The sequence below is a fragment of the Rhinopithecus roxellana genome, chromosome 3, assembly GCF_007565055.1.
Source record: "Rhinopithecus roxellana isolate Shanxi Qingling chromosome 3, ASM756505v1, whole genome shotgun sequence".
NCBI lineage: Eukaryota > Metazoa > Chordata > Mammalia > Primates > Cercopithecidae > Rhinopithecus > Rhinopithecus roxellana.
The window spans coordinates 86343944-86368987 of NC_044551.1; the positions used below are offsets into that span (position 1 = coordinate 86343944).

General features: G+C 41.1%; 1 protein-coding gene and 1 pseudogene across 2 annotated transcripts in view; one reads left to right on the forward strand and one right to left on the reverse strand.

Moving 5' to 3' along the window:
• The window catches only part of SLC45A2 (solute carrier family 45 member 2), a 54015-nt gene extending 30154 nt beyond the window's left edge, over positions 1 to 23861 (reverse strand). For both annotated transcript variants that reach the window (XM_010384106.2, XM_010384107.2), the window contains exons 1-2: positions 23370 to 23861; positions 21400 to 21576 (exon numbers count right to left, since the gene is read on the reverse strand). In XM_010384106.2, the coding sequence (XP_010382408.1) occupies positions 21400 to 21576; positions 23370 to 23754 (562 nt within the window). In that variant the 5' untranslated portion in view covers positions 23755 to 23861. The remainder of the gene's footprint in view (positions 1 to 21399; positions 21577 to 23369) is intronic.
• LOC104678755 lies at positions 1083 to 3163 on the forward strand (annotated as a pseudogene).
• Positions 23862 to 25044: the final 1183 nt, after the last annotated feature.

Here is a 25044-nt window from a genome sequence, read left to right on the forward strand (position 1 = left end):
AGTTGGAGCCTTCCCCTGGAAGGCTTGGGGGATCCAAGAGCAGAGAAGATAGGTGCCTCATTTCCTGATCAGACCCCATGGAGGCAGTAAGAACTCCAGGAAGAAAAGGCTGTGCAGGAGGTCAGGCATTAATTGGTCTCGTTCTGGAGCCATTTATGGCTGTCTTGAGCTTTCTTAAAGTCTACAGAACTAATATTTCCAGTTCTGAGTTATAATGACTCAGCACACTGTGAAGTATTTTGCAAAATGCTTTAACTCCTCCTAGTGGTGACCAGGGAGCACGGAGCACAAATGCTAAAATGAAAAAGCTCAGGACTAGAAGTCATCAGTTGAGTCAGACAGCCCCTGTGAGCCACTGCAAATCTTCTCGGTCCCCACCTGACTCCCTTGCTCCAGCAGCTGCTGCAGTGACCAAATCTAAGCCAGCTTTGGCCAGGTTTGCACTGGACAAATGCATCTAGACAGTGCCTAACCTGAAGGAAGACAGAAACAACTGGGGTTCAGGGCTTACAAAACCCATGGTACTACCCTTAGTCAGTCAGTATAGACTGGATTAATCTTCCCTCATTCATCCCCTACATAGAGTGTTCTTTGGTGCCCTTCCTAAGCCTCCTCAGAGCCAGCTCTGTAATGCTTATTGTTTGTCTTGTTCCTCTCCACCATTTCCTTGCTCTTGCTCTCTAAAATCCCTTCCCAAATAAACCATCTGTATACAAACCTCTGGGGTTCAACTTTTAGAGGAATCCAGACTAACTCATGAACCACATCTTTGGTTAGCTGGTTGGTTGGCTGGCTTGTTGGTTGGTTGGTTGGTTGGTTGATTTTGCCCCTAGTCTACCACTAACCAGCTGTGTGACCTTGGGTTAGACACTTTACCGCTCAACAACACAGCTTAATCATTGATAAAATGAGAATGTTAAAATTGAATATCCATCCCACCAATAGTTTTTGAGCACCTTCTATATTTCAAGCACTATTCAAGGTAGTGGTCAATGAACAGGAAACACAATGTTCTTATACTTGAGGAGCTTATATGATGGTTAGAGAGACAGACAACAAACAACAAAGAAATGGCACTTCTCATCATGGCAGACCCTAGAGATAAGATGTTTCAGGACTACTGCAAGAAGCTGCCGGAGTGCATGGAGATGGACGGCCATCTTAAGGAGCTAAGAGAACAATTCAAAGAATTTACCAAGCCGTATGAAAAGTCTGAAAATGATCTGAAGGCCCTAAAAAGTGTTGGGCAGATTGTGAGCAATGTGCTTAAACAATTAACCGAAGAACAATTCATTGTTAAAGCTGTAGAGGGACGAAGACATGTTGAGAGTTGTTGTCGACAGCTTCACAAAAGTAGCTGAAGCCAGGAACAAGAGTTGCTTTGAATAGGACTACACTAACTATCATGAGATATTTACCAAGAGAGGTGGAGCCACTGATTTATAACATGTCTCATGAGGATCCTGGGATGTTTCTTATTCTGAGACTGGAGGGCTATCAGAATAGATGGAGGAATTGAATAACCCAGTTATTCCAGCATGTAGGAATAATGCCTTCAAAAGGCTGTATGTTATGTAGACCACCATAAACAGGAAAAACACTCTTGGCACACAAGCTATTGTTAACCAGCTGGACTGCGATTTTTTTCTTTTCTTTTTTTTTTTTTTTGGAGACAGGGTCTCACTCTATTGTCCAGGCTGGAATGCAGTACTGCAATCTTGGCTCACTGCAACCTCCACCTCCCCGGCTCAAGTGATCCTCCCACGTCAGCCTCCAGAGTGGCTCAGACCACAGGTGTGCACCATCACACCCAGCTAATTTTTAATTAATTAATTAATTTTTATTTATTTATTTATTTATTTATTTATTTTGAGACGGAGTCTCTCTCTGTCGCCCAGGCTGGAGTGCAGTTGCCGGATCTCAGCTCACTGCAAGCTCCGCCTCCCGGGTTTACGCCATTCTCCTGCCTCAGCCTCCCGAGTAGCTGGGACTACAGGCACCAGCCACCTCGCCCGGCTAGCTTTTTGTATTTTTTAGTAGAGATGGGGTTTCACCGTGTTAGCCAGGATGGTCTCGAACTCCTGACCTCGTGATCTGCCCGTCTCGGCCTCCCAAAGTGCTGGGATTACAGGCTTGAGCCACCGCGCCCGGCATATTTATTTATTTTGAGACGGAGTCTCATCTGTTGCCCAGGCTGGAGTGCAGTGGCATGATCTTGGTTCGCTGTAACCTACGCCTTCTGCGTTAAAGCGATTCTCCTGCCTCAGCCTTCTGAGTAGCTGGGATTACAGGCATGCACCCCCATGCCTGACTAATTTTCGTATTTTTAGTACAGGCAGAATTTCACCACGTTGGCCAGGCTGGTCTTGAATTCCTGACCTCAGGTAATCCACCCACCTTGGCCTCCCAAAGTGCTGGAATTACAGGTGTGAGCCACCACACCCAGTTTCCCAGCTAATTTTTGTATCTTCTGTAGAGATGGGGTTTCACCATGGTATCCAGGTCCACCTGCCTTGGCCTCCCACAGTGTTGGGATTACAGGTGTAAGCCACCATGCCTGGCCAGGACTGCAATTTCTTAAAGGTTGTATCTCGTCCTATTGTAGACAAGTACGCTGGTGAAAGTGCTCATTGGATCAGAGAAATGTTTAATTATGCCAGGGACCATCCACCATGCATCATTTTTATGGATGCAATAGATGCTATTGATGGTTGTCAGTTTTCCAAGGGTACTTCAGCTGACAAAGAGATTCAGATAACTTTAATGGAGTTACTGAATCAAATGGATGGATTTGATACTCTGCATAGAGTTAAAATATTCATGGCTACCAACAGACCAAATACACTGGATCTTGCTTTGCTGCATCCAGGAAGATTAGATAGAAAAAAAAATACATATTGATTTGCCAAACGAACAAGCAAGGTTAGACATATTAAAAATCCATGCAAGTCCCATTACAAAGCATGGTGAAATTGATTATGGAGCAATTGTGAAGTTTTCAGATGACTTTAGTGGAGGAGACCTGAGAAATGTTTGTACTGAAGCAGGTATGTTTGCAATTCATGCTGATCACGGTTTTGCAAAACAGGAAGGCTTCATGAAAGGTTAGAAAGTGGCTGATTCTAAGACGCTAGAGCTTAAATTGGACTATAAACCTGTGTAATTTACTTTTTGATGGCTATATAACAGACGTTGGCGTATTGTGAAAATGAAGTTAAAGAAAACAATATATGTATTGCCAATGATCTCATTAAAAGTGTATGAATAAAAATATGAGTAACATCATACAAATTAATATAATAATTCAGTAATCCAACTTTTACAGTTGATATGGAAGAAGTTTCTATGTTTGCTAATATCTCATTTATTGCAGCAGAAGTTACAAAAGAAGAATGTGTTAAAGCTTTTCATATTTGCTAGGTGAGCATTTTATAAGAAATTGAAAATGGTTTGAGGTAGTAGGATAAGAAAGCATTTTTTATGACTTGTTTTATATCATTTGTTTTCCTCATTCTAAAAAGTTGAATAAGATCTGTTTGATTCAGATCTACAAAAATAAATAAATGAAAAAATAATACAATGTCAGGTAATGATGGGTACCTCTGTGACGGGAGTCAGGGCTGGGGGTGTGTGTTTGTAATCAGAGTAACAAAGCAAGGAGACCAAAAGTCAGTTGCCGATTGGTACCTGGGAAAGCACTTTGGAGCAGAGGAAAGAGGGAGGACAAAGTCCCCCAGATTCCCGCTTCTCTAATCTGACTTTGAGATTCTTTGAGAGTTGTGTTGATCACGTTTGAATGGAAAAGAGATGGCAATTTGCAGACTCAATCACCCTAAATTGCATAAATCACCCTTATTATCCACAAGCTGAAATCCCTGTATCCTTGGTTTCTGCCCTGGCCACATCCTTTCCAAGTTGCCTGAATGAGGAGATGTGATAGTCTACCATGGGTGGAACTTCAAAGGTTTTGTTTGATGAAACAAAACCAATCATCTAGAGATGATTCATAGATGAGAAAAGGTCAAAACAGTCTCACACATGAAATGGCTCCTTTTCACTGTGTAAAAGGTTTAGTCAAAGAGTCCCATGTTTCAATTTCATTTTTAAGACTCTTTTCTTAGCCCTTAATCATTTGCTATTTAGAGCATTTGCTGCATGTTCACATTTTTTCTGCATACTTTGAAGTATTAAAACACAAAAGTTAAAAGAAGTTGATACCTGACAAGTTACCCATTCTTTTTCCAAAGATGTAGTGGGGCAAGTTTCTCACTGAGTCATTACAAATAAAATGTTTGCAGCCGTAGTTGGGATAGTGGAAATCAAGTGAATATAAACGTTTGGTGTTTCATCTCTTTAGGTTAGATCAAACCCTTTAGAGGGTTCCTTGTGCTGTGCCTGTGACCCTTGCAAGGCGGTTAATAACTAACATGGTGTAGAGATTTGCAAGCCTGTGAATGAACGAAAGTTCAGAAATGCTGAGGCTACTCTGCAGTGAATAGGAGGAACCAGGAGCTGAACAGGGCTGGCCTTTCCTGTCATGCCTGATCCCAGCCTCCCGCCAAGCAAGCAAGAAAGCCCACTGCTAAGAACAGCAAAGTCTTGGGTTCAAGCAGCAAAAATATGCTCGGTTAGACTCCCCGGGTACAAAAGAATTTCCAGCCTTCCCTGGATTCCACAGCCTCAGGGGCACCCAGCAGTGAAGGATCTGTGTGGTAAGAAGATGTGGGTGGACCCAACAGACCTACCATGGCTACCACATATGCCAGGGATGGAGGAGGGTAGAGTTGCCTTTAAATATGAAAGACAGAAGCTAAAGGAATTAAATGTCTCCCTAGGAGCCAGTACAATTTTTTCTCTAGAAAATCCCAAAAAATGTCAGAAATATGCTGGGAAATATTTTGGTAGTGAACGCTTGGACGCTTATTTATGAAGCATTTGGAAATACTGGGCCAGAACTACAGTCCTGAAACAAACAAAAAGAATTTCAGTTTACTGGGATGATTGGATTCCTTGGGTGAATAATATTTTGCTGTTGATGAAAAATCAAAATGGGCCCTGACACTGAACATGCCTTTGCCAGAAAATGTTTGTTTCAAGCGGAATGCTGTAGTTATCTCTTTGTCAAGGGCATGTAAATTCAGAAAGTTTGGCGTGTATGCAAAGACAGTGCAGAGTGACAAGGCCCTGCTTGTTATTTTCACTCATCTTTTAATGCAGTTTTTCATTCAGAGTGAGGATACCACAGTGGGGTCACATAGCCCAGGTTTAACTCACCAGAATTCAACTATTCACACTTTGAACACAGGGAGGAAGAGAGAGATTACAAGAAAGACAAGAGTAACATTTTAAATAGTATGAATAATTCTATTAATTTCAGGTGTAAACATTAAAGGAGAGATAAATCTGCATATATATATACATATACATATGTATATATATATGCAGGTTTGTACACACAAAACAAAGCATGTTGTATTTTAGGAGTAATCTGAGAGATACTCCTAAAATTATGACATTACGAATAATGTCGACTGTCACTGTCACTGAGTTGGGGACTTTAGAATCAGCCTTAAACAAAGTGAGAGACTCCATGCACTGTCCTACAAGAGGAAGATGTTTTAAGTTGTTTTTCTAGTCACAGAGAGAAGTTGCTTTGAGCCATCCACACAACCTCAGCTGTTCCCATATGACCAAAGACATGCACTGGAGACAGTTGGCTGAGGTTTGGGCTTCAGTGCTGGTTTTGAGACAGAGGAACGTAATTAAATGAGCATATTTGTCTAATTGGTGCAATTTGTCGTGTCATGTAAAACCATGAATTATAAACAGGGTTATGTAACCTTGGGGTCTCCTTTTACACAATTAACATATTTAAGTGCCTGCTAACAGCAAGGCAATGAATTAGAAGCCATGGGGAATTTGCAGGTAAACCCTCATTGGGGAGTTTATGAATCTTGTAGGAGGGGTAGATAAATACATTGTAAATTACAATACAGGGGAGAGAGTGAACAAATGTGCAGATCAGGTAAAACTGTGAGAAGTGAAGTATATCACTTCAAAATATAATTATCCTTTCATTATTTACTTATATATGGGACTTTAAAAGCTCTGATTCATTTTCTTATAATAGTCTTGGTCTTTAATTATTCTTATTAAGCTAACATTCAACTGTGTTTGTATTTTATGTGATAGGTACCAGCTTTGACTATTCAATAGTAATTACTCCTTTCTTCTTGCTAATAGAACCTCAATGTGTTTTAGGGAGATATATGACCAACTCCCCGCAAAACCCTCACTTTTCAACCTCTTTAGGCCACTGAATGCTCACATAACCCAATTCTGCCTAATGAGAAACAAGCAGAACTGTGGGGGAGGGGAGGCTTCTAGGGCAGATTTGCTTTCTTCATTTAAAGAGCTAATGTAGGCTCTTTCCCCTTCCCCATTCCTTCTCCCTGACCCTCCTCTCCCCTCCTCCTGTCTTTAAACGAACAAGAACTATGGACTCGCATCAACTGTCTTGCATCCAGGAGGCAACATATCCATAAAGCTGCCAAGGAAACATGAAATTGTTGGCTCTGACATCTAACAGCTGACTGAAAGCCAGCAGACACCTACTTCCAGACTTTGTGTTACATAAGAAAAATAAGCCTCTGTCTTTAAGCCACTGTTTTGTTGGCTTTAGTGACTTGCAACCAACCCCTTCCTAATCATTCTATTCCTTAAGCATATACCAAGTGCTGCTAGGGAAGGGGGCAAGAACACGGGGAAGGGCTGAAGGAAATCAGCCTGGATTTTAGGGTGGCCGTACCAGTCCCCCCAAAAGATTGTTAAGGTGCACATAACATTGTCTCTCATTCACACATCCCTTAACCTTTAACTCGTTCACATGTATGTTACCTCTGGATAGTCCCCTTCCCTCAAGAAGTTTATGGTGTAATGAGTGTGATTAGAAATGTATTCAAATAACTAACACGGAAGGTGGAAAATGGCAAAGGCCAAGAAAGAGACTATAAGAAAATAGCGCTTTAGAGCTGAGCTGTTTATTTAAGGTGGGAGGTGGTAAAATGTTTTCCTCAGGGTGTGAGCCAAATTTTCCTTTGTCACCAACTGCCCCTCCCTCCAAGGATGGGGTGGAGGTTGGAGGGGTGAGGGGGGTGGGAGAGATTTTCTTCTCCTCCCTGCAGGAAGATCTTAAAAGGAGCATTCTGCATGAGAACCTGAGAACAGCTAGATTGGAACACAATACTCCAGTTTCATAACTGCTCTTATGAACACAAAAAGACCTTTTGTGTTTTTCTTGTTTATTTGAAAATTCTAGAATATCTTCATTATGCAAAGAAGGAAAAGACAAGGGATTGGGGAGGAGGGAAGAGAGAGAAAAGCACGTGTGCTCCCTCCACATCCCATCCAAGCTTCAGGAGCTGGACTCAGTGGCAACAAGGATAAAAGTGAAAGGGCTCAATTATGGGCTCAATTGTGTTCCTCTACTCCCCAGATTCCTGTGTTGATGCCCTAACCCTCAATGGGACTGTATTTGTAGACAAGGCCTTTAAAGAGGTAATTAAGGTTAAATGAGACCGTAAGGGTGGAGCCCTAATTCAAATCCAATAGGACTGGTGTTCACATAAGAATAGGAAGAGACAGTGAGGGTGCAGGTGCACAGAAGAAAGGCCATGTGAGGACAAAGCAAGAAGGAGGCTGTCTGTCGGCCAGGAAGAGAGGCCTCACCAGAAACCAAGCCTGACAGCCTCTTGATCTTGGATTTCCATACTCCAGAACTGTGAGAAAATGAATTTCTGTTGTTTAAGCCACCCAGTCAGTGATATTCTGGCATGGCAGCCCAAAGAGACCATAAAGGCCCCAGGAGGAGATGAAAATTCATGATGTATGTGTGATCAACTGCAGCCTCAATGGTCTCTTCCTAATGGAGTTGTCTACCTCACTGGCACCTTTATGTTCATCTGATCAATAAACTTTTGTGCTTTGATTATTTTGTGGATCTAGTCCCTGACCAAGTTAGAAATTAAGTATACCTGCAATTTAGAAGAGAATGAGGGCCTTTGTTCCTAGAAAATGAGTGAGCATTTCCAAGCAGATCTCCACAGGTAGAAAAGGGGAAAGAAACCTTCAGTGTGAGCAAAGACCCAGAACCTGAAGAAGGAAGGGCTGGCTCCTTCATTTATCCCATTGGTATTTATTTTGAACACCTACAATATGCCAGGCAGTGGTAGAGGAGTGAGGGATGCAGGGAATAAAACCGACCTGCCTGCTGCTCCTTGGAACATGATGAAAAAGTATTCACAGCACAGAGAATGTGGAAAGAGTAATGGGAAGTAAAGCTTGGAGAGTAGGATGGGAACAGATTGTCGCAGCTTTGAACCTCTGTCTAGGAAAATATTATTTACCCAGGAGGCACATAAGGAGCCATTGCAGCTCATCAAGCAGGAAAGTGTCCTGGTCATGGCTGGCTTTTAAAAATATGAATCTGGAAGCTATCAGTTGGCTCAATTGGAGTGGGAAGAAACTGGACACTAGAGAACAGTTAAAGGATGAGTACTGCAAACCAATAATAAAATTCTAAGGCCTCCAACTGACTGAGTGGACACCCCTTCTTGGCCAAAGGGATCCCAAAGAAACCTGAAAACCTGGTTCAGGCCATGATGGGAAGGGAGGTGTTGGACATACCCTGTTATAACTCCTCCCTTTGGAGTTTAGACACAACTAACCAGCATTAACATTACAACAGAGATCATAAGACTGCCATACAAAACAGACTCTTTGTAGTAATAGGATGCCAAATTCCAACCTGACTCTGGTATACCATCACATGACAGATAACAAACCCTAAAGAAAATTAATATGTTTTACCCAAAATATATTTATTTGATATATTTTTGAATGCTGCTGTAAAGCCATCTTTTGTGGGGGAAATTTTTTCCTATAGAGAACCTCCTTCCCTTAATAGTTTTTTTTTTTTGTTTTTTTGTTTTTTGTTTTTTTTTTTTGTAGAGAGCCTGACACCTTCTAAGACTCAGAAAGAGACATTTACCGTCTATTCTCTCTGAAACTTGCTATCTGGAGGCTTCATCTACATAACAAGAACCTTGGCTTCCACAATCCTCCTTAACTCAAGAATTTCTTTCTGTTGACTTCAACTCTTTAGGCAAAGCTTAACTCTTTGAATCAATTGCCAATTGAAAACATTTTGACTCCACCTATAACCTGTGAGCCCCTCTCCTCAAGATTCCCCACCTTTCTGGGCTGAACCAATGTATTCCTTATGTTTATTGATTTATATTTTTGCCTGTAACTTCTAGCTCCCTACAATATATAAAACCAAGCTATAACTCTACCAGCTTGGGCAACTGTTCTGAGGACCTCTTGAGGTTGTGTTCCAAGCCATAGTCATTCATATTTGGCTCAGAATAAACTTCTTCAAATATTTTAATTTTTTTCCATCAACAGTACTAAAGCTCAGATGAGATGTAGTAAGAGCCTGAATGAAGGTAACATTAAAATTATTGATATTTGCTGGCACCATACCGTATACTAATATCAACAGAAAATCTCAAATGCTTATTGTCTTAAACTCATAAAAATACTGTTGATGAAAAGAGTCAAACTCTGTAAAATATTTGAAGAGATATATTCTGAGCCAAATATGAAGACCATGGCCTGTGATGCAGCTCTAGGAGATCCTGAAACATGTGCCCAAGGCAGTAGGGCTACAGCTTGCTTGGTTTTATACATTTTATAGAGACATCAGACATCAATCAATACATGTAAGATGTACATTGGTTTGGTCTGGAAAGGTAGGACAAATCGAAGTGGGGACTCCCAGGTCATAGGAAGATTCAAAGATTTCCTGATTGGCAATTTTGAAAGAGTTTATCTATAGACTTGGAAGCAATAGAAGAGAGTGTCTGAGTTAAAATAAGGGGTTGTGGAAACCAAGGTTCTTATTACACAGATGAAGCCTCCATGTCGCAGGCTTCAGAGAGAATAGATTGTAAATGTTTCTCATCAGACTTCAAAAGGTGCCAGACACTTTAGTTAATTCTATGCTAAATCAGGAAAATAACTGGAAAGGGAAGAATGAGGAATACAGAAGATAGATTTTCCCCACAAGAGACAACTTTTCAGGGCCATTTCAAAATATATCAAAGAAATGTACTTTGGGGTGTGGGGAAAAGAAAGAGAGATCAGCCTGTTACTGTGTCTATATAGAAAGAAGTAGACATAAGAGACTCCATTTTGTTCTGTATTTGAGATGCTGTTAATCTGTGACCCTACCCCCAACCTTGTCCTTGCAAGAGACATGTGCTGTGGTGACTCAAAGTTTAAAGGATTTTGGGCTGTGCAGGGTGTGCTTTGTTAAACAAGTGCCTGAAGGCAGCTTGCTGGTTACACAATGTTGCTCTTTATGCACTAAAAAGGTTCATGAAGATGCTTACATATGCATATCAAGGCACAACACTTTTCCTTAAACTTATTCATGTCACAGAGAACTTTATTCATATTTCTTACTGCTGACTTTCTCCCTATAATGATCCTATTATCCTGCCACTTACTTTTCTTTAAGATGGTAAAGATAATTATCAATAAATACTAAGGGAACTCAGAGACCGGTGCCGGCGTGGGTCCTCTGTATGCTGAGCGCCGTCCCCTGGGCCCACTTTTTCTTTCTCTATGCTTTTTCTCTGTGTCTCATTTCTTTTCTCAAGTCTCTCATTCCACCTAACGAGAAATGCCCACAGGTGTGGAGGAGCAGGCCACCCCTTCATCTGGTGCCCAACGTGGGAGCTTTTCTTTAAGGTGAAGGTACGCTGGAGCATGGTCATTGAGGACAAGTCGATGAGAGACTCCCGAGTATGTCTACAGTCAGCCGTGTGGTAAACTTGTGCGCTCGGAAGAACCCAGGGTAACAATGGGGCAAACTAAAAGTAAATATGCCTCTTATCGCAGCTTTATTAAAATTCTCTTAAAAAGAGGGGGAGTTAAAGTCTCTACCAAAAGTCTAATTATGCTATTTCAAACAATAGAACAGTTTTGCCCATGGTTTCCGGAACAGGGAACTTTAGATCTAAAAGACTGGGAAAAAATTGGCAAAGAATTAAAACAAGCAAGTAGGGAAGGTAAAATCATCCCACTTACAGTATGGAATGATTGGGTCATTATTAAAGTAGCTTTAGAACCATTTTAAACAGAAGAAGATAGCGTTCCAGTTTCTGATGTCCCTAAAAGCTGTGCAGTAGATTGTGAAGAGGCAGGGATAGAATCCCGGAAAGGAATGGAAAGTTCACACTGTACATGTGTAGCGGAGCCGGTAATGTCTCGGTCAATGCAAAATGTTGACGATAATCAATTACAGGAGGTGATATATCCTGAAACGTTAAAATTAGAAGAAAAAGGTCCAGAATTAGCAGAGCCATCAGAGTCTAAACCACAATGGCCAATTCCTCTTACAGCAGCTCAGATGCCTGTAACTTTACAACCTCAAATGCAGGTTAAACAAGTACAAACTCCAAAAGAAGATCAAATAGAAAAAGATAGAGTCTCTGTCATGGCAATGCCAATCCAAATACAGTGTCCACAATATCAGCCAGTAGAAAGTAAGACCCAGCCGCCAGGAGCCTATCAATACTGGCCGCCAGCCGAACTTCAGTATCGACTGCCCCCAGAAAATCCATATGGACAGACAGGAACATTTCCAGCGCCACAGGGCAGGGTGCCATATCCTCAGCCGCCCACCATGAGACTTAATCCTACAGCACCGCCTAGTACACAGGGTAGTGCATTACATAAAATTATTGATGAGGCAAGAAAACAAGGAGATATTGAGGCATGGCAATTCCCAGTAATATTAGAATCAAGACCACCTGGAGAAGGGGCCCAAGAGGGAAAGCCTCCTGTAGCTGAAGCCAGATATGAATCCTTTTCTATAAAAATGCTAAAAGAAATGAAAGAGGGAGTAAAACAGTATGGGCCCAACTCTCCTTACATGAGAACATTATTAGATTCCATTGCTCATGGACATAGACTCATTCCTTATGATTGGGAGATTCTGGCAAAATCATCACTCTCACCCTCTCAATTTTTACAATTTAAGACTTGGTGGATTGATGGGGCACAAGTGCAGGTCTGAAGAAATAGGACTGCCAATCCTCCAATTAACATAGATGCAGATCAACTATTAGGAATAGGTCAAAATTGGAGCACTGCTAGCCAACAAGTAATAACGCCAAATGAAGCCATTGAGCAAATTAGGGCTATCTGCCTTAGGGCCTGGGAGAAAATCCAAGACCCAGGAACCACCTGCCCCTCCTTTAATACAATAAGACAAGACTCTAAAGAGCCTTACCCTGATTTTGCAACAAGACTTCAAGATGCTGCTCAAAAGTCAATTACTGATGAGAATACCCGTAAGGTCATAGTGGAGTTGATGGCATATGAAAATGCCAATCCTGATTGTCAACCAGCCATTAAGCCATTAAAAGGAAGGGTTCCGGCAGGATCAGATGTAATCTCAGAGTACGTTAAAGCCTGCGATGGAATTGGAGGAGCTACGCATAAAGCTATGCTTATGGCTCAAGCAATCACAGGAGTTGCTTTAGGAGGACAAGTTAGCACATCTGGGGGAAAATGTTATAATTGTGGTCAAATTGGTCATCTAAAAAAAATTGCCTAGTCTCAAATAAACAAAATGTAACTACTCAAGCTACTACCACAATAGATAAAGAGCCACCTGGCCTATGTCCAAGATGTAAAAAGGGATAACATTGGGGTAATCAATGTCGTTCTAAATTTGATAAAAATGGGCAACCACTGTCGGGAAATGAGAGGAGGGGCCAGCCTCAGGCCCTGCAACAAACTGGGGCATTCCAAATTCAACCCTTTGTTCCTCAGGGTTTTCAGGAATAACATCCCCCACTGTCGCAAGTGTCTCAGGGAATAAGCCAGTTATCACAATACAGCAATTATCCCCCGCCACAAGTGGCAGTGCAGCAGTAGATTTATGTACTATACAAGCAGTCTCTCTGTTTCCAGGGCAGCCTCCATGAAAAATTCCCACAGGGATATACGGCCCATTGCCTGAAGGGTCTGTAGGACTAATCTTAGGAAGATGAAGTTTAAATCCAAAGGGAGTTCAAATTCATACTGGTGTGGTTGATTCAGACTATAAAGGCGAAATTCAATTGGTTATTACTTCCTCAATTCCTTGGAGTGCCAGTCCAGGAGACAGGATTGCTCAATTATTACTCCTACCTTATATTAAAGTTGGAAACAGTGAGATAAAAAGAACAGGAGGGTTTGGAAGCACTGATCCGGCAGGAAAGGCTGCATATTGGGCAAGTCAGGTCTCTGAGAGCAGACCTGTGTGTAAGGCCATTATTCAAGGAAAATAGTTTGAAGGGTTGGTAGATACTGGAGCAGATGTCTCTGTCATTTCTTTAAATCAGTGGCCAAAAAATTGGCCTAAACAAAAGGCTGTTACAAGACTTGTTGGCATAGGCACAGCTTCAGAAGTGTATCAAAGTACAATGATTTTACATTGTTTAGGGCCAGATAATCAAGATAGTACTGTTCAGCCAATGATTACTTCAATTCCTGTTCATCTATGGGGTCGAGATTTGTTACAACAATGGGGTGCGGAAATCATTATGCCTGGTCCATTATACAGCCCCACAAGTCAAAAAATAATGACTAAGATGGGATATATACCAGGAAAGGGATTAGGAAAAAATGAAAATAGCATTAAAGTCCCAATTAACACTGAGAAAAATCAAGAAAGAAAAGGAATAGGGAATCCTTTTTAGGGGCGGCCACTGTAGAGCCTCCTACACCCATTCCATTGACTTGGAAAACAGAAAAACTGGTATGGGTAAATCAGTGGCCACTACCGAAACAAAAACTGGAGGCTTTGCATTTATTAGCAAAGGAACAATTAGAAAAGGGACACACTGAGTCTTCATTCTCGCCCTGGAATTCTCCTATATTTGTAATTCAGAAAAAATCAGGCAAATGGTGTATGTTAATGGACTTAAGAGCCATAAATGCCGTAATTCAACCCATGGGGCCTCTCCAACCCTGATTGCCCTCTCCGGCCATGATCCCAAAAGACTGGCCTTTAATTATAATTGATCTAAAGGATTGCTTTTTTACCATTCCTCTGGCAGAGCAAGATTGTGAAAAATTTGCCTTTACTATATCAGCCATAAATAATAAAGAACCAGCCACCAGGTTTCAGTGGAAAGTACTACCTCAGGGAATGCTTAATAGTCCAACTATTTGTCAAACTTTCATAGGTCAAGTCCTTCAACCAGTTAGAGACAAATTTTCAGATTGTTATATCATTGACCATATTGATGATATTTTATGTGCTGCAGAAACAAGAGACAAATTAATTGACTGTTACACATTTCTGCAAGCAGAGGTTGCCAATGCAGGACTAACAATAGCATCTGATAAGATCCAAACCTCTACTCCTTTTCATTATTTAGGGATGCAGATAGAAAATAGAAAAATTAAGCCACAAAAAATAGAAATAAGAGAAGACATATTAAAAACAAATGACTTTCAGAAATTGTTAGGCGATATTAATTGGATTTGGCCAACTCTAGGCATTCCTACTTATGCCATGTCAAATTTGTTCTCTATCCTAAGAGGAGACCCAGACTTAAATAGTAGAAGAATATTAACCCCAGAGACAACAAAAGAAATTAAATTAGTGGAAGAAAAATTTCAGTCAGTGCAAATAAGTAGAACAGATCCCTTAGCCGCACTCCAACTTTTGATTTTTGCTACTGTACGTTTTCCAACAGGCATCATTGCTCAAAATACTGATCTTGTGGAGTGGTCATTCCTTCCTCACAGTACAATTAAGACTTTTAAGGCCGGGCGCGGTGGCTCAAGCCTGTAATCCCAGCACTTTGGGAGGCCGAGACGGGCGGATCACGAGGTCGGGAGATCGAGACCATCCTGGCTAACACGGTGAAACCCCGTCTCTACTAAAAATACAAAAACTAGCCGGGCGACATGGCGGGCGCCTGTAGTCCCAGTTACTCGGGAGGCTGAGGCAGGAGAATGGCCTAAATCTGGGAGGCGGAGCTTGCAGTGAGCTGAGATCCGGTCACTGCACTCCAGCCCGGGGCAACAGAGCGAGACTCCGCTTCAAAAAAAAAAAAAAAAAAAAAAAAAAAAAAAGACTTTTACATTGTACTTGGATCATATAGCTACATTAATTGGTCAGGCAAGATTACGAATAATAAAATTGTGTGGTAATGACCCAGACAAAATAGTTGTTCCTTTAACCAAGGAACAAGTTAGACAAGCCTTTATCAATTCTGGTGCATGGCAGATTGGTCTTGCTGATTTTGTGGGAATTATTGATAATCATTACCCAAAAACAAAAATCTTCCAGTTTTTAAAATTGACTACTTGGATTTTACCTAAAATTACCAGACATGAACCTTTAGAAAATGCTCTGACAGTATTTACTGACGGTTCCAGCAATGGAAAAGCGGCTTACACAGGGCCAAAAGAGTGAGTAATCAAAACTCAATATCAATCGGCTCAAAGGGCAGAGCTGGTTGCAGTCATTACAGTGTTACAAGATTTTAATCAACCTGCTAATATTGTATCAGATTCTGCATATGTAGTACAGGCTACAAGGGATGTTGAGACAGCTCTAATTAAATATAGCATGGATGACCAGTTAAACCAGCTGTTCAATTTATTACAACAAACTGTAAGAAAAAGGAATTTCCCATTTTATGTTACTCATATTCGAGCACACACTAATTTACCAGGACCTTTAAATAAAGCAAATGAACAAGCTGACTTACTGGTATCCTCTGCATTCATAAAAGCACAAGAACTTCATGCTTTGACTCATGTAAATGCAGCAGGGTTAAAAAACAAATATAATGTCACATGGAAACAGGCAAAAGATATTGTACAACATTGCACCCAGTGTCAAGTACCACACCTGCCCACTCAAGAGGCAGGAGTTAATCCCAGAGGTCTGTGTCCTAATGCATTATGGCAAATGGATGTTACACATGTACCTTCATTTGGAAAATTACCATATGTTCATGTAACAGTTGATACTTATTCACATTTCACATGGGCAACCTGCCAGACAGGAGAAAGTACTTCCCATGTTAAAAAACATTTATTATCTTGTTTTGCTGTAATGGGAGATCCAGAAAAAATTAAAACTGACAATGGACCAGGTTACTGTAGTAAAGCTTTCCAAAAATTCTTAAATCAGTGGAATATTACACATACAACAGGAATTCCTTATAATTCCCAAGGACAGGCCATAGTTGAAAGAACTAATAGAACACTCAAAACTCAGTTAGTTAAACAAAAAGAAGGGGGAGACAGTAAGGAGTGTACCACTCCTCAGATGCAGCTTAATCTAGCACTCTATACTTTAAATTTTTTAAACATTTATAGAAATCAGACTACTACTTCTGCAGAACAACATCTTACTGGTAAAAAGAACAGTCCACATGAAGGAAAACTGATTTGGTGGAAAGACAACAAAAATAGGACATGGGAAATAGGGAAGGTGATAACCTGGGGAAGAGGTTTTGCTTGTGTTTCACCAGGAGAAAATCAGCTTCCTGTTTGGATACCCACTAGACATTTGAAGTTCTACAATGAACCCACTGGAGATGCAAAGAAAAGCACCTCCACGGAGAAGGAAACACCGCAATTGAGCACCATTGACTCGCAAGATGAACTAAGTGGTGATATCAGAAGAACAGATGAAGTCACCAAGCACCAAGAAGGTGGAGCTGCCAACCTGGGCAGTTAAAGAAGCTGACACCGTTAGCTGGAAAAAGCCTAGCTAGCACAAAGGTGACACAAACCCCAGAAAAAATGCTGCTTGCAGCTTTAATGATTGTATCAATGGTGGGAAGTCTCCCCATGGCTGCAGGAGCAGGTGCAGCTAGTTATACCTACTGGGCCTATGTGCCTTTCCCACCCTTAATTCAGGCAGTCACATGGATGGATAATCCTATTGAAGTATATATTAATAATAGCGTATGGGTACCTGGTCCCACAGATGATTGTTGCCCTGCCAAACCGGAGGAAGAAGGAATGATGATAAATATTTCCACTGGGTATCGTTATCCTCCTATTTGCCTAGGAAGAGCACCAGGATGTTTAATGCCTGCTGTCCAAAATTGGTTGGTAGAAGTACCTACTGTCAGTCCCACCAGTAGATTTACTTATCACATGGTAAGCGGAATGTCACTCAAACCACAGGTAAACTATTTACAAGACTTTTCTTATCAAAGATCATTAAAATTTAGGCCAAAAGGGAAACCTTGCCCCAAGGAGATTCCCAAAGAATCAAAAGATTTAGTTTGGGAAGAATGTGTGGCTAATAGTGCGGTGATGTTACGAAACAATACATTCGGAACTGTTATAGATTGGGCACCTCGAGGTCAATTCTACCACAATTGCACAGGACAAACTCAATTCTGTCCCAGTGCACAAGTGAGTCCAACTGTTGATAGTGACTTAACAGAAAGTTTAGATGAACATAAGCACAAAAAATTACAGTCTTTCTACCCTTGGATATGGGGAGAAAAGGTAATCTCTACTCCAAGACCAAAAACAATAAGTCCTGTTTTTGGTCCTGAACATCCAGAATTATGGAGGCTTACTGTGGCTTCATACTGCCTTAGAATTTGGTCTGGAAATCAAACTATAGAAACAAGAGATTGTAAGCCATTTTATTCTATCAATCTAAATTCCAGTCTAACAGTTCCTTTACAAAGTTGTGTAAAGCCCCCTTATATGTTAGTCATAGGAAATATAGTTATTAAACCAGACTCCCAAACTATAACTTGTGAAAATTGCAGATTGTTTACTTGCATTGATTTGACTTTTGATTGGCAGCACCGTATTCTGCTAGTGAGAGCAAGAGAAGGCATGTGGATTCCTGTGTCCATGGACCGACCGTAGGAGGCCTCGCCACCCATCCATATTTTGACTGAAGTATTAAAAGGTGTTTTAAATAGATCCAAAAGATTCATTTTTACTTTAATTGCAGTGATTATGGGATTAATTGCAATCACAGCTACAGCTTCTGTGGCAGGAGTTGCATTGCACTCTTCTGTTCAGACAGTAAACTTTGTTGACAATTGGCAAAAGAATTCCACAAGGTTGTGGAATTCACAATCTGGTATCGATCAAAAATTGGCAAATCAAATTAATGATCTTAGACAAACTATCATTTGGATGGGAGATAGACTCATGAGCTTGGAACATCGTTTCCAGTTACAGTGTGACTGGAATACGTCAGATTTTTGTATTACACCCCAAGTTTATAATGAGTCTGAACATCACTGGGACGTGGTTAGACACCATCTACAGGGAAGAGAAGATAATCTCACTTTAGACATTTCTAAATTAAAAGAACAAATTTTTGAAGCCTCTCAAAGTCACTTAAATATTGTGCCTGGAGCTGAGGCGTTAGATCAAGTGGCAAAAAATCTTTATGGATTAAACCCCACGACTTGGATTGAGTCTATTAGAAACTCTACTGCAGTAAATTTTGCAATTATGTATCTCTGTTTAATCGGCTTGTTTTTAGTGTGCTGGACCAGTCAAAGAATCCCGCTTCAAAATCGAGAGAAGGAACAAGCCTTCATCGCCATGGCACATTTATATAAAAGGAAAGGGAAAAAGGATGTTGCGGGAAGTCAGGGACCTTAAACAGAGGGACCGGCTAAAGCCACGGCAGAAAAACATAAAATGTGAAGACTTCATGGACATTTATTAGTTCTCCCAAATTAATACTTTTATAATTTCCTATATCTGTCTTTAATCTCTTAATCCCATCATCTTCTTTGTAAGCTGAGGAGGATATATGTCACCTCAGGACCCTGTGATGATTGCGTTAACTACACAAATTGTTTGTAGAGCATGTGTGTTTGAACAATATGAAATCTGGGCATCTTGAAAAAAGAACAGGATAACAGCGATGTTCAGGGAACAAGGGAGGTAACCTTGAACTGGTCGCCGGTGAGCCGGACGGAACAGAGCCATATTTCTTCTCTTTTTACATGCAAATAGGAGAAATATCACTGAATTCTTTTTCTCAGCAAGGAATATCCCTGAGAAAGAGAATGCACTCTGAGGGTAGGCCTATAAACGACCCCTTTGGAAGCTTGCCGCCTTTTATGGTTGAAGCCGAAGGGACGAAATAAGCCCCGGTCTCCTGTAGCACTCCCAGGCTTATTAGGACGAAGAAATTCCCACCTAATAAATTTTGGTCAGACGGGTTGTCTGCTCTCAAACTCTGTTTCCTGATAAGATGTTATCAATGACAATGCATGCCCGAAATTTCATTAGCAATTTTAATTTTAATATTAACGCCATCCTGTGATCTCATCCTGCCTCCACTTGCTTTGTGATATTTTATTACTTTGTGAAGTGTGTGATCTCTGTGTTGGTACCAGAAACTGAGGCAATTGCAGAAGTTGCTGATGGCCTCGCAAATCTTAACCCTGTCACTTCGGTTAAGACCATCTAAAGTACTACTATTGTAAATTTCATATTAATTCTTGTGTGCCTGTTCTGTCTGCTGTTAGTCGGCAGGTATACCCAAGAGTTTCAAAGAGACAGCGACATCGAGAACGAGCCATGATGACAATGGTGGTTTTGTTGAAAAAAAAGGGGGAAATGTGGGGAAAAGAAAGAGAGATCAGCCTGTTACTGTGTCTATATAGAAAGAAGTAGACATAAGAGACTCCATTTTGTTCTGTATTTGAGATACTGTTAATCTGTGACCCTACACCCAACCTTGTCCTTGCAAGAGACATGTGCTGTGGTGACTCAAAGTTTAAAGGATTTTGGGCTGTGCAGGGTGTGTTTTGTTAAACAAGTGCCTGAAGGCAGCTTGCTGGTTGCACAATGTTGCTCTTTATGCACTAAAAAGGTTTATGGAGATGCTTACATATGCATATCAAGGCACAGCACTTTTCCTTAAACTTATTCATGTCACAGAGAACTTTATTCATATTTCTTACTGCTGACTTTCTCCCTATAATGATCCTATTATCCTGCCACTTACTTTTCTTTAAGATGGTAAAGATAATTATCAATAAATACTAAGGGAACTCAGAGACCGGTGCCGGCGTGGGTCCTCTGCATGCTGAGCGCCGGTCCCCTGGGCCCACTTTTTCTTTCTCTGTACTTTGTCTGTCTCATTTCTTTTCTCAAGTCTCTCGTTCCACCTAACAAGAAATGCCCACAGGTGTGGAGGGGTAGGCCACCCCTTCATTGGGTAAAATACTTCTATTTCTTTCAGGGCCCACTTTGTTGTCATGTTGATACCTAATTGCTACAAACAGTCCGTTTTGTCAGTTTTAAAGTTTCTGCTTTAATGTTAATGCTGATCAACTGTGCTTGAACTCCAAAGGGACAGAAGTATAATGAGGCATGAGCAGTCTTAGCTCTAGAGACAGAAACTGTGTGCAAAACTTGAGCTCTTGCTTTTCATGGACTTACCTGGCCATAGAAGAAGACAGAATACATCAAAACATAAATAAATGCATTGGCTACGAAGACAATGAAACAAGGTGGGCTGACAGAGTCCCCCTCTTAGATATAAAAATCATCTTGGGCCAGGATCCTCCTGTCGCCTTATATTTCAATGCCTAGTTCTAGCACAGTACTAACTGGTGCTCTGAGTAGCATTGCTCTAAACAATTGATGAACAGTAACCAAAGTAGGCTGGCAACAGCCCCAAGAGATCAAGAGAGCCCCCATTTTCCTCCTGGCATGAACTTTTTCAAATCACAAGGTTGAGGAAATGCCAACCCTTTATATAACTAAGAAATCTCTAAGACATGGAGCTTTTTGTTTGCTTGGTTTGTTTCTCTTTTTGTTTTTTTAAATGTGGTTCTTAGGACACCTGCCACAAAATCATCTGGGATTTTTATTAAATAAAATACAAATATCTGGGCCCTGCATCAGACCCACTGAATCAGAATAACTGGAGAAGGAGCCCAGGCAACTGTATTTTCAATGACCTCCTAAGGAATGTGGATGCTACATTGCTGATGCTTGAGATCCACTGCTCTAATGCAAACGCGCAATCCACAAGGCTTCTTTTCATTTCAGTTGTAATTGTCTCCACAAAGCATTCTTAAGAAAGCTCTTCTGTAAACTTCCTTTGCAGAAACCGCAGCACCAGTCACAAGCTGACTGTTCAGAGAAATGCATGGGGAGACAGGGCCCGCGTGATTGGAGCAGCCCATCAACTGACCCATTCATTCGAAAAACTCCACGTGTAGAGACACTGGATGGCTTTAGTGGAAGCGCCTCATTGTCTGGGGAGCTGAAGGAGAGACTTTCTGGAATATTCCCTACCTGTGAAGAGGGCATGGTAGTGGAGACCCTTCTCCTTGTCCTGATGGGAGCAGACATCAAATAAGTAGGCTTTGATGGGCCCATCAATGAAGTCAGCAGCAAAATCAAAGAGAACCACACCTATCATGGTGACACTTATGGCCCAAACCAGCTTCTTCCTTGGGTTAGCAATCAAAGCTAAAAGAAAAATAAACATTGGTCTCCTAAATCCTGTTTTAGAACCATCCGTGTTTTGTAATTTCCACCTAAACTTCTTGCCATAAAATCATCTTCCTTGCTTTTATTTTGCTTTTTTCCCAAATAAAAATACCTTCATTTTTTTTAAGGTTTTAAAAATTATGCAACGAAAGTCCAGAAAACACAAATATGTGGAGACAGAAAGTAAATTAGTACTTGCCTAGGGCTGGTGCATAGGAGAAAAGCTGACGTGACTGTTGATGGCAATGGGTTTCTTTTTGGGGTGATGAAAATGTTCTAGAATTAGAGAGTGGTAATGGTTGCACAACCTTGTGAATATACTAAAAGGCACTGCATTGTACACTTCTAATTAGTGAAATTTCTGGTGCATAAAATATCTCTTTAAATAAAAAAGCATGCATGCTTATCGCAAACAATTCCAATTATATAAAAAAAGCTGAGGGAGATGCTTCCAGTCCCAGCCCCACTGAAGGTCAGGCTTTGAGGCCTCCTTTTACTCACTTCTGCACATACAGACACAGGTGTACAATGGTAGTCAAATGCAGTGCTTCTCAAAGTTTGGCATGTTGAACTATCACTTGTACGTCTTGTTAAAATACAAATTTCTGGCCCCATCCCCAAGACTCTGATTCAATTGGTGGGCCTGAAGTGGGACTGAGAAACTGCATCTCTAACAGCCCCTGCTGATGCTGAGGGGCAGGTCAGAGGCCACATCTTTGAACAGCACTGACCCAGTAACCAACTTTCTTCATATAATTTCAGCTCCTCACAATTTTTAATAGCTGGATTTTCATTCTATGGATACCCTGTAATTCATTTACCCAATCTCCTATAAAAGATACATTGTTGTTCTCTGGTTTCAGGTTGTTTTTTAAACTTAAGAATAGCATAGATTATCTACACGTTTTAAAAATTACAGTATAAAATTAAATGAACAGTAAGCCTACCCGCCGCTTCTCACCTCCAGTCCTTTAGTAATCCTCCTTACAGTCAACAATGCTTGCCAGCTTTTTGTTCATTCTCCCGGAAATAGCCTACATTTGTACATTTATGCTTTCTTTGAAGTATGTACAAATGATAATTGATTATCCTGCCTCATAATCATCTATTCTGCTAGCTTGAGAGTTAATGGTCTAAAAATGTGTGCTATTTTTAGCGATCCTCTTTGCAATGCAACTTTATTGTACTACCATCAACTACTGATTAATTGGTAGCTGATTAATGGCTAGAAAAAATGCCTACTCTCAGGTTTGATTTTGTCCGGAATTCGCAATGCCAGAAAGGTCCTCTTGAGCTGATGGGCTTATGCCCTCTGCCTATTAAAATGCTCTACATAAAACTATGAACAGAATTAACTCACTTGGATACACAGGTGAATTATTGTAAATATTTATGGAGCTATTTGGCAGCTGGTCAATTTGATAAGAGTATTAAATAGAGCATAATGGGCTCAAAAAGTAACTCAATTGATAAATATGTAAAAATATTCAATTTGATAAAATAGATACAGATTTAATAAAATAGATACAAATTTAATCCTATTTTTAAATCTTCACAACAATGAAAGATGTTTATTTTGATATTTCTAGAAGTAGAGGCTCCCCAGCCACAGACTCTGGGCCAAATTTGTGAAAGGGGAAGTTCATTGTAACCTAGGAGAGATCAATTGTAACAAATTTCTAGGAAAGGTCAAACAAATTAATATTCTTCTCCTGCAGAGGTACACACCAGGACACATATCCCTGCCTGCCCACCTTGTGCAGCCGACTTACCTGCTACAACAGTGTCCCCATTGAGGTACAGAGCCATGCCCACGAGCATCATGACTCCCAGGGTGAGGATGTAGGGTCTCCGGCGGCCCCACCTGGACCGGCAGTGGTCGCTGGCCGATCCGACCACGGGCTGCAGCAGGAATCCCAGGATGGGGCTGAGGAACCACACAATGCTGTACAGACTATTGGGCAGACCCACGCTGAGCAGGACTGGGGTCACATACGCTGCCTCCACCGCGTAGCAGAACTCTCGTCCGAACATGGCCATGCTGTGCATAATGAGTCTGCTGGTGGGTCTTTTAGGTGGCTCCACAGAGTCAAAGGGGTCATGATCAGCTAGGGATTTACAGATGTGGCCACCAGCCTGCCCACTGTTGCCACCCATGGCCACTGGGAGAGGAACCTTCCTGTGAGCCCACCACCTCCTGTGTGGTGCTAGGGTCTGTGCTTCAAACTGGGTTTGCGGAGCCTGGCCGAGCAATCAACAGAGATGGTCAGGCTGGGGGAGGGGCTCAAATTCTTTCCTGCCTCTAAGATCACAAGTTATGATGAGAGGGAGGGGGTGGTGCTGGAAAGCATGACAGAGATTAGCAGCTGTGAATGAGCCCTCTGGCTCCTTAAGACGTTGGAATATTTTTCTAAAGGGATCCTCCTTTGTACTGTTCCCTCTCTTTCTCTCTCTCTCTCTCTCTCTCTCACACACATACACAATTACACGTGATCACACACGGCTTCTCTCCCTCTCTCTCACACACACGTTATTATACGTGATGACACACACGGTTATCTCAGACGGTATTACACATAATCACAAACACAGTTTCTCTCACAGATGTTATTGCACACGGTCATACACATGAGTTCTTTCAGAAGCTATTACACATGATCACACACATGGCCTCTCTCACACACACATGCTATTACACACGATCACACACATGGCTTTTCTGTTACACACATGCTATTACACATGATCACACATGGTTTCTCTCTCACACACATGCTATTACACATGATCCATACGGCTTCTCTCACAAACACATGCTATTACACATGATCACACACATGACTTCTCACACACACGTCATTACACATGATCAAACGGCTTCTCACTCTTGTACACACGTTATTATACACGATCACACACGGCTTCTCTCTCACATACACTATTGCACATGATCACACATGGGACTTCTCTCACACATTATTACACATGATCGGACACATGGCTTCTGTCACACACACATGCTATTACACATTATCACACATGGCTTCTCTCTCACACTCATGCTATTACACATGATCAAACACATAGCTTCTCTCTCTCACACCCGTGTTATTACACATCACACAAGGCTTCTCACATACACTTTTTTTTACATGATCACACACATGGTTTCTCTCATGAACACACAATTACACATCACACATGGCTTCTCTCACACACATGTTATTTTACATGATTACACATGGCTTCTCTCACACATGCTATTACACATGATCACACACATGGCTGTGAGGTAATAAAGCCTTATTACATAGAGGTTATGTCAAAATGTAAATAAAATTGATATCTTTTTATAAACTTTTTATAAATACAGACATTCTATTTTTTCCTGACTACAAGTTTTCTACACACATAGCTCAGGAGTGAAATAACTAGATTTAAAATGGT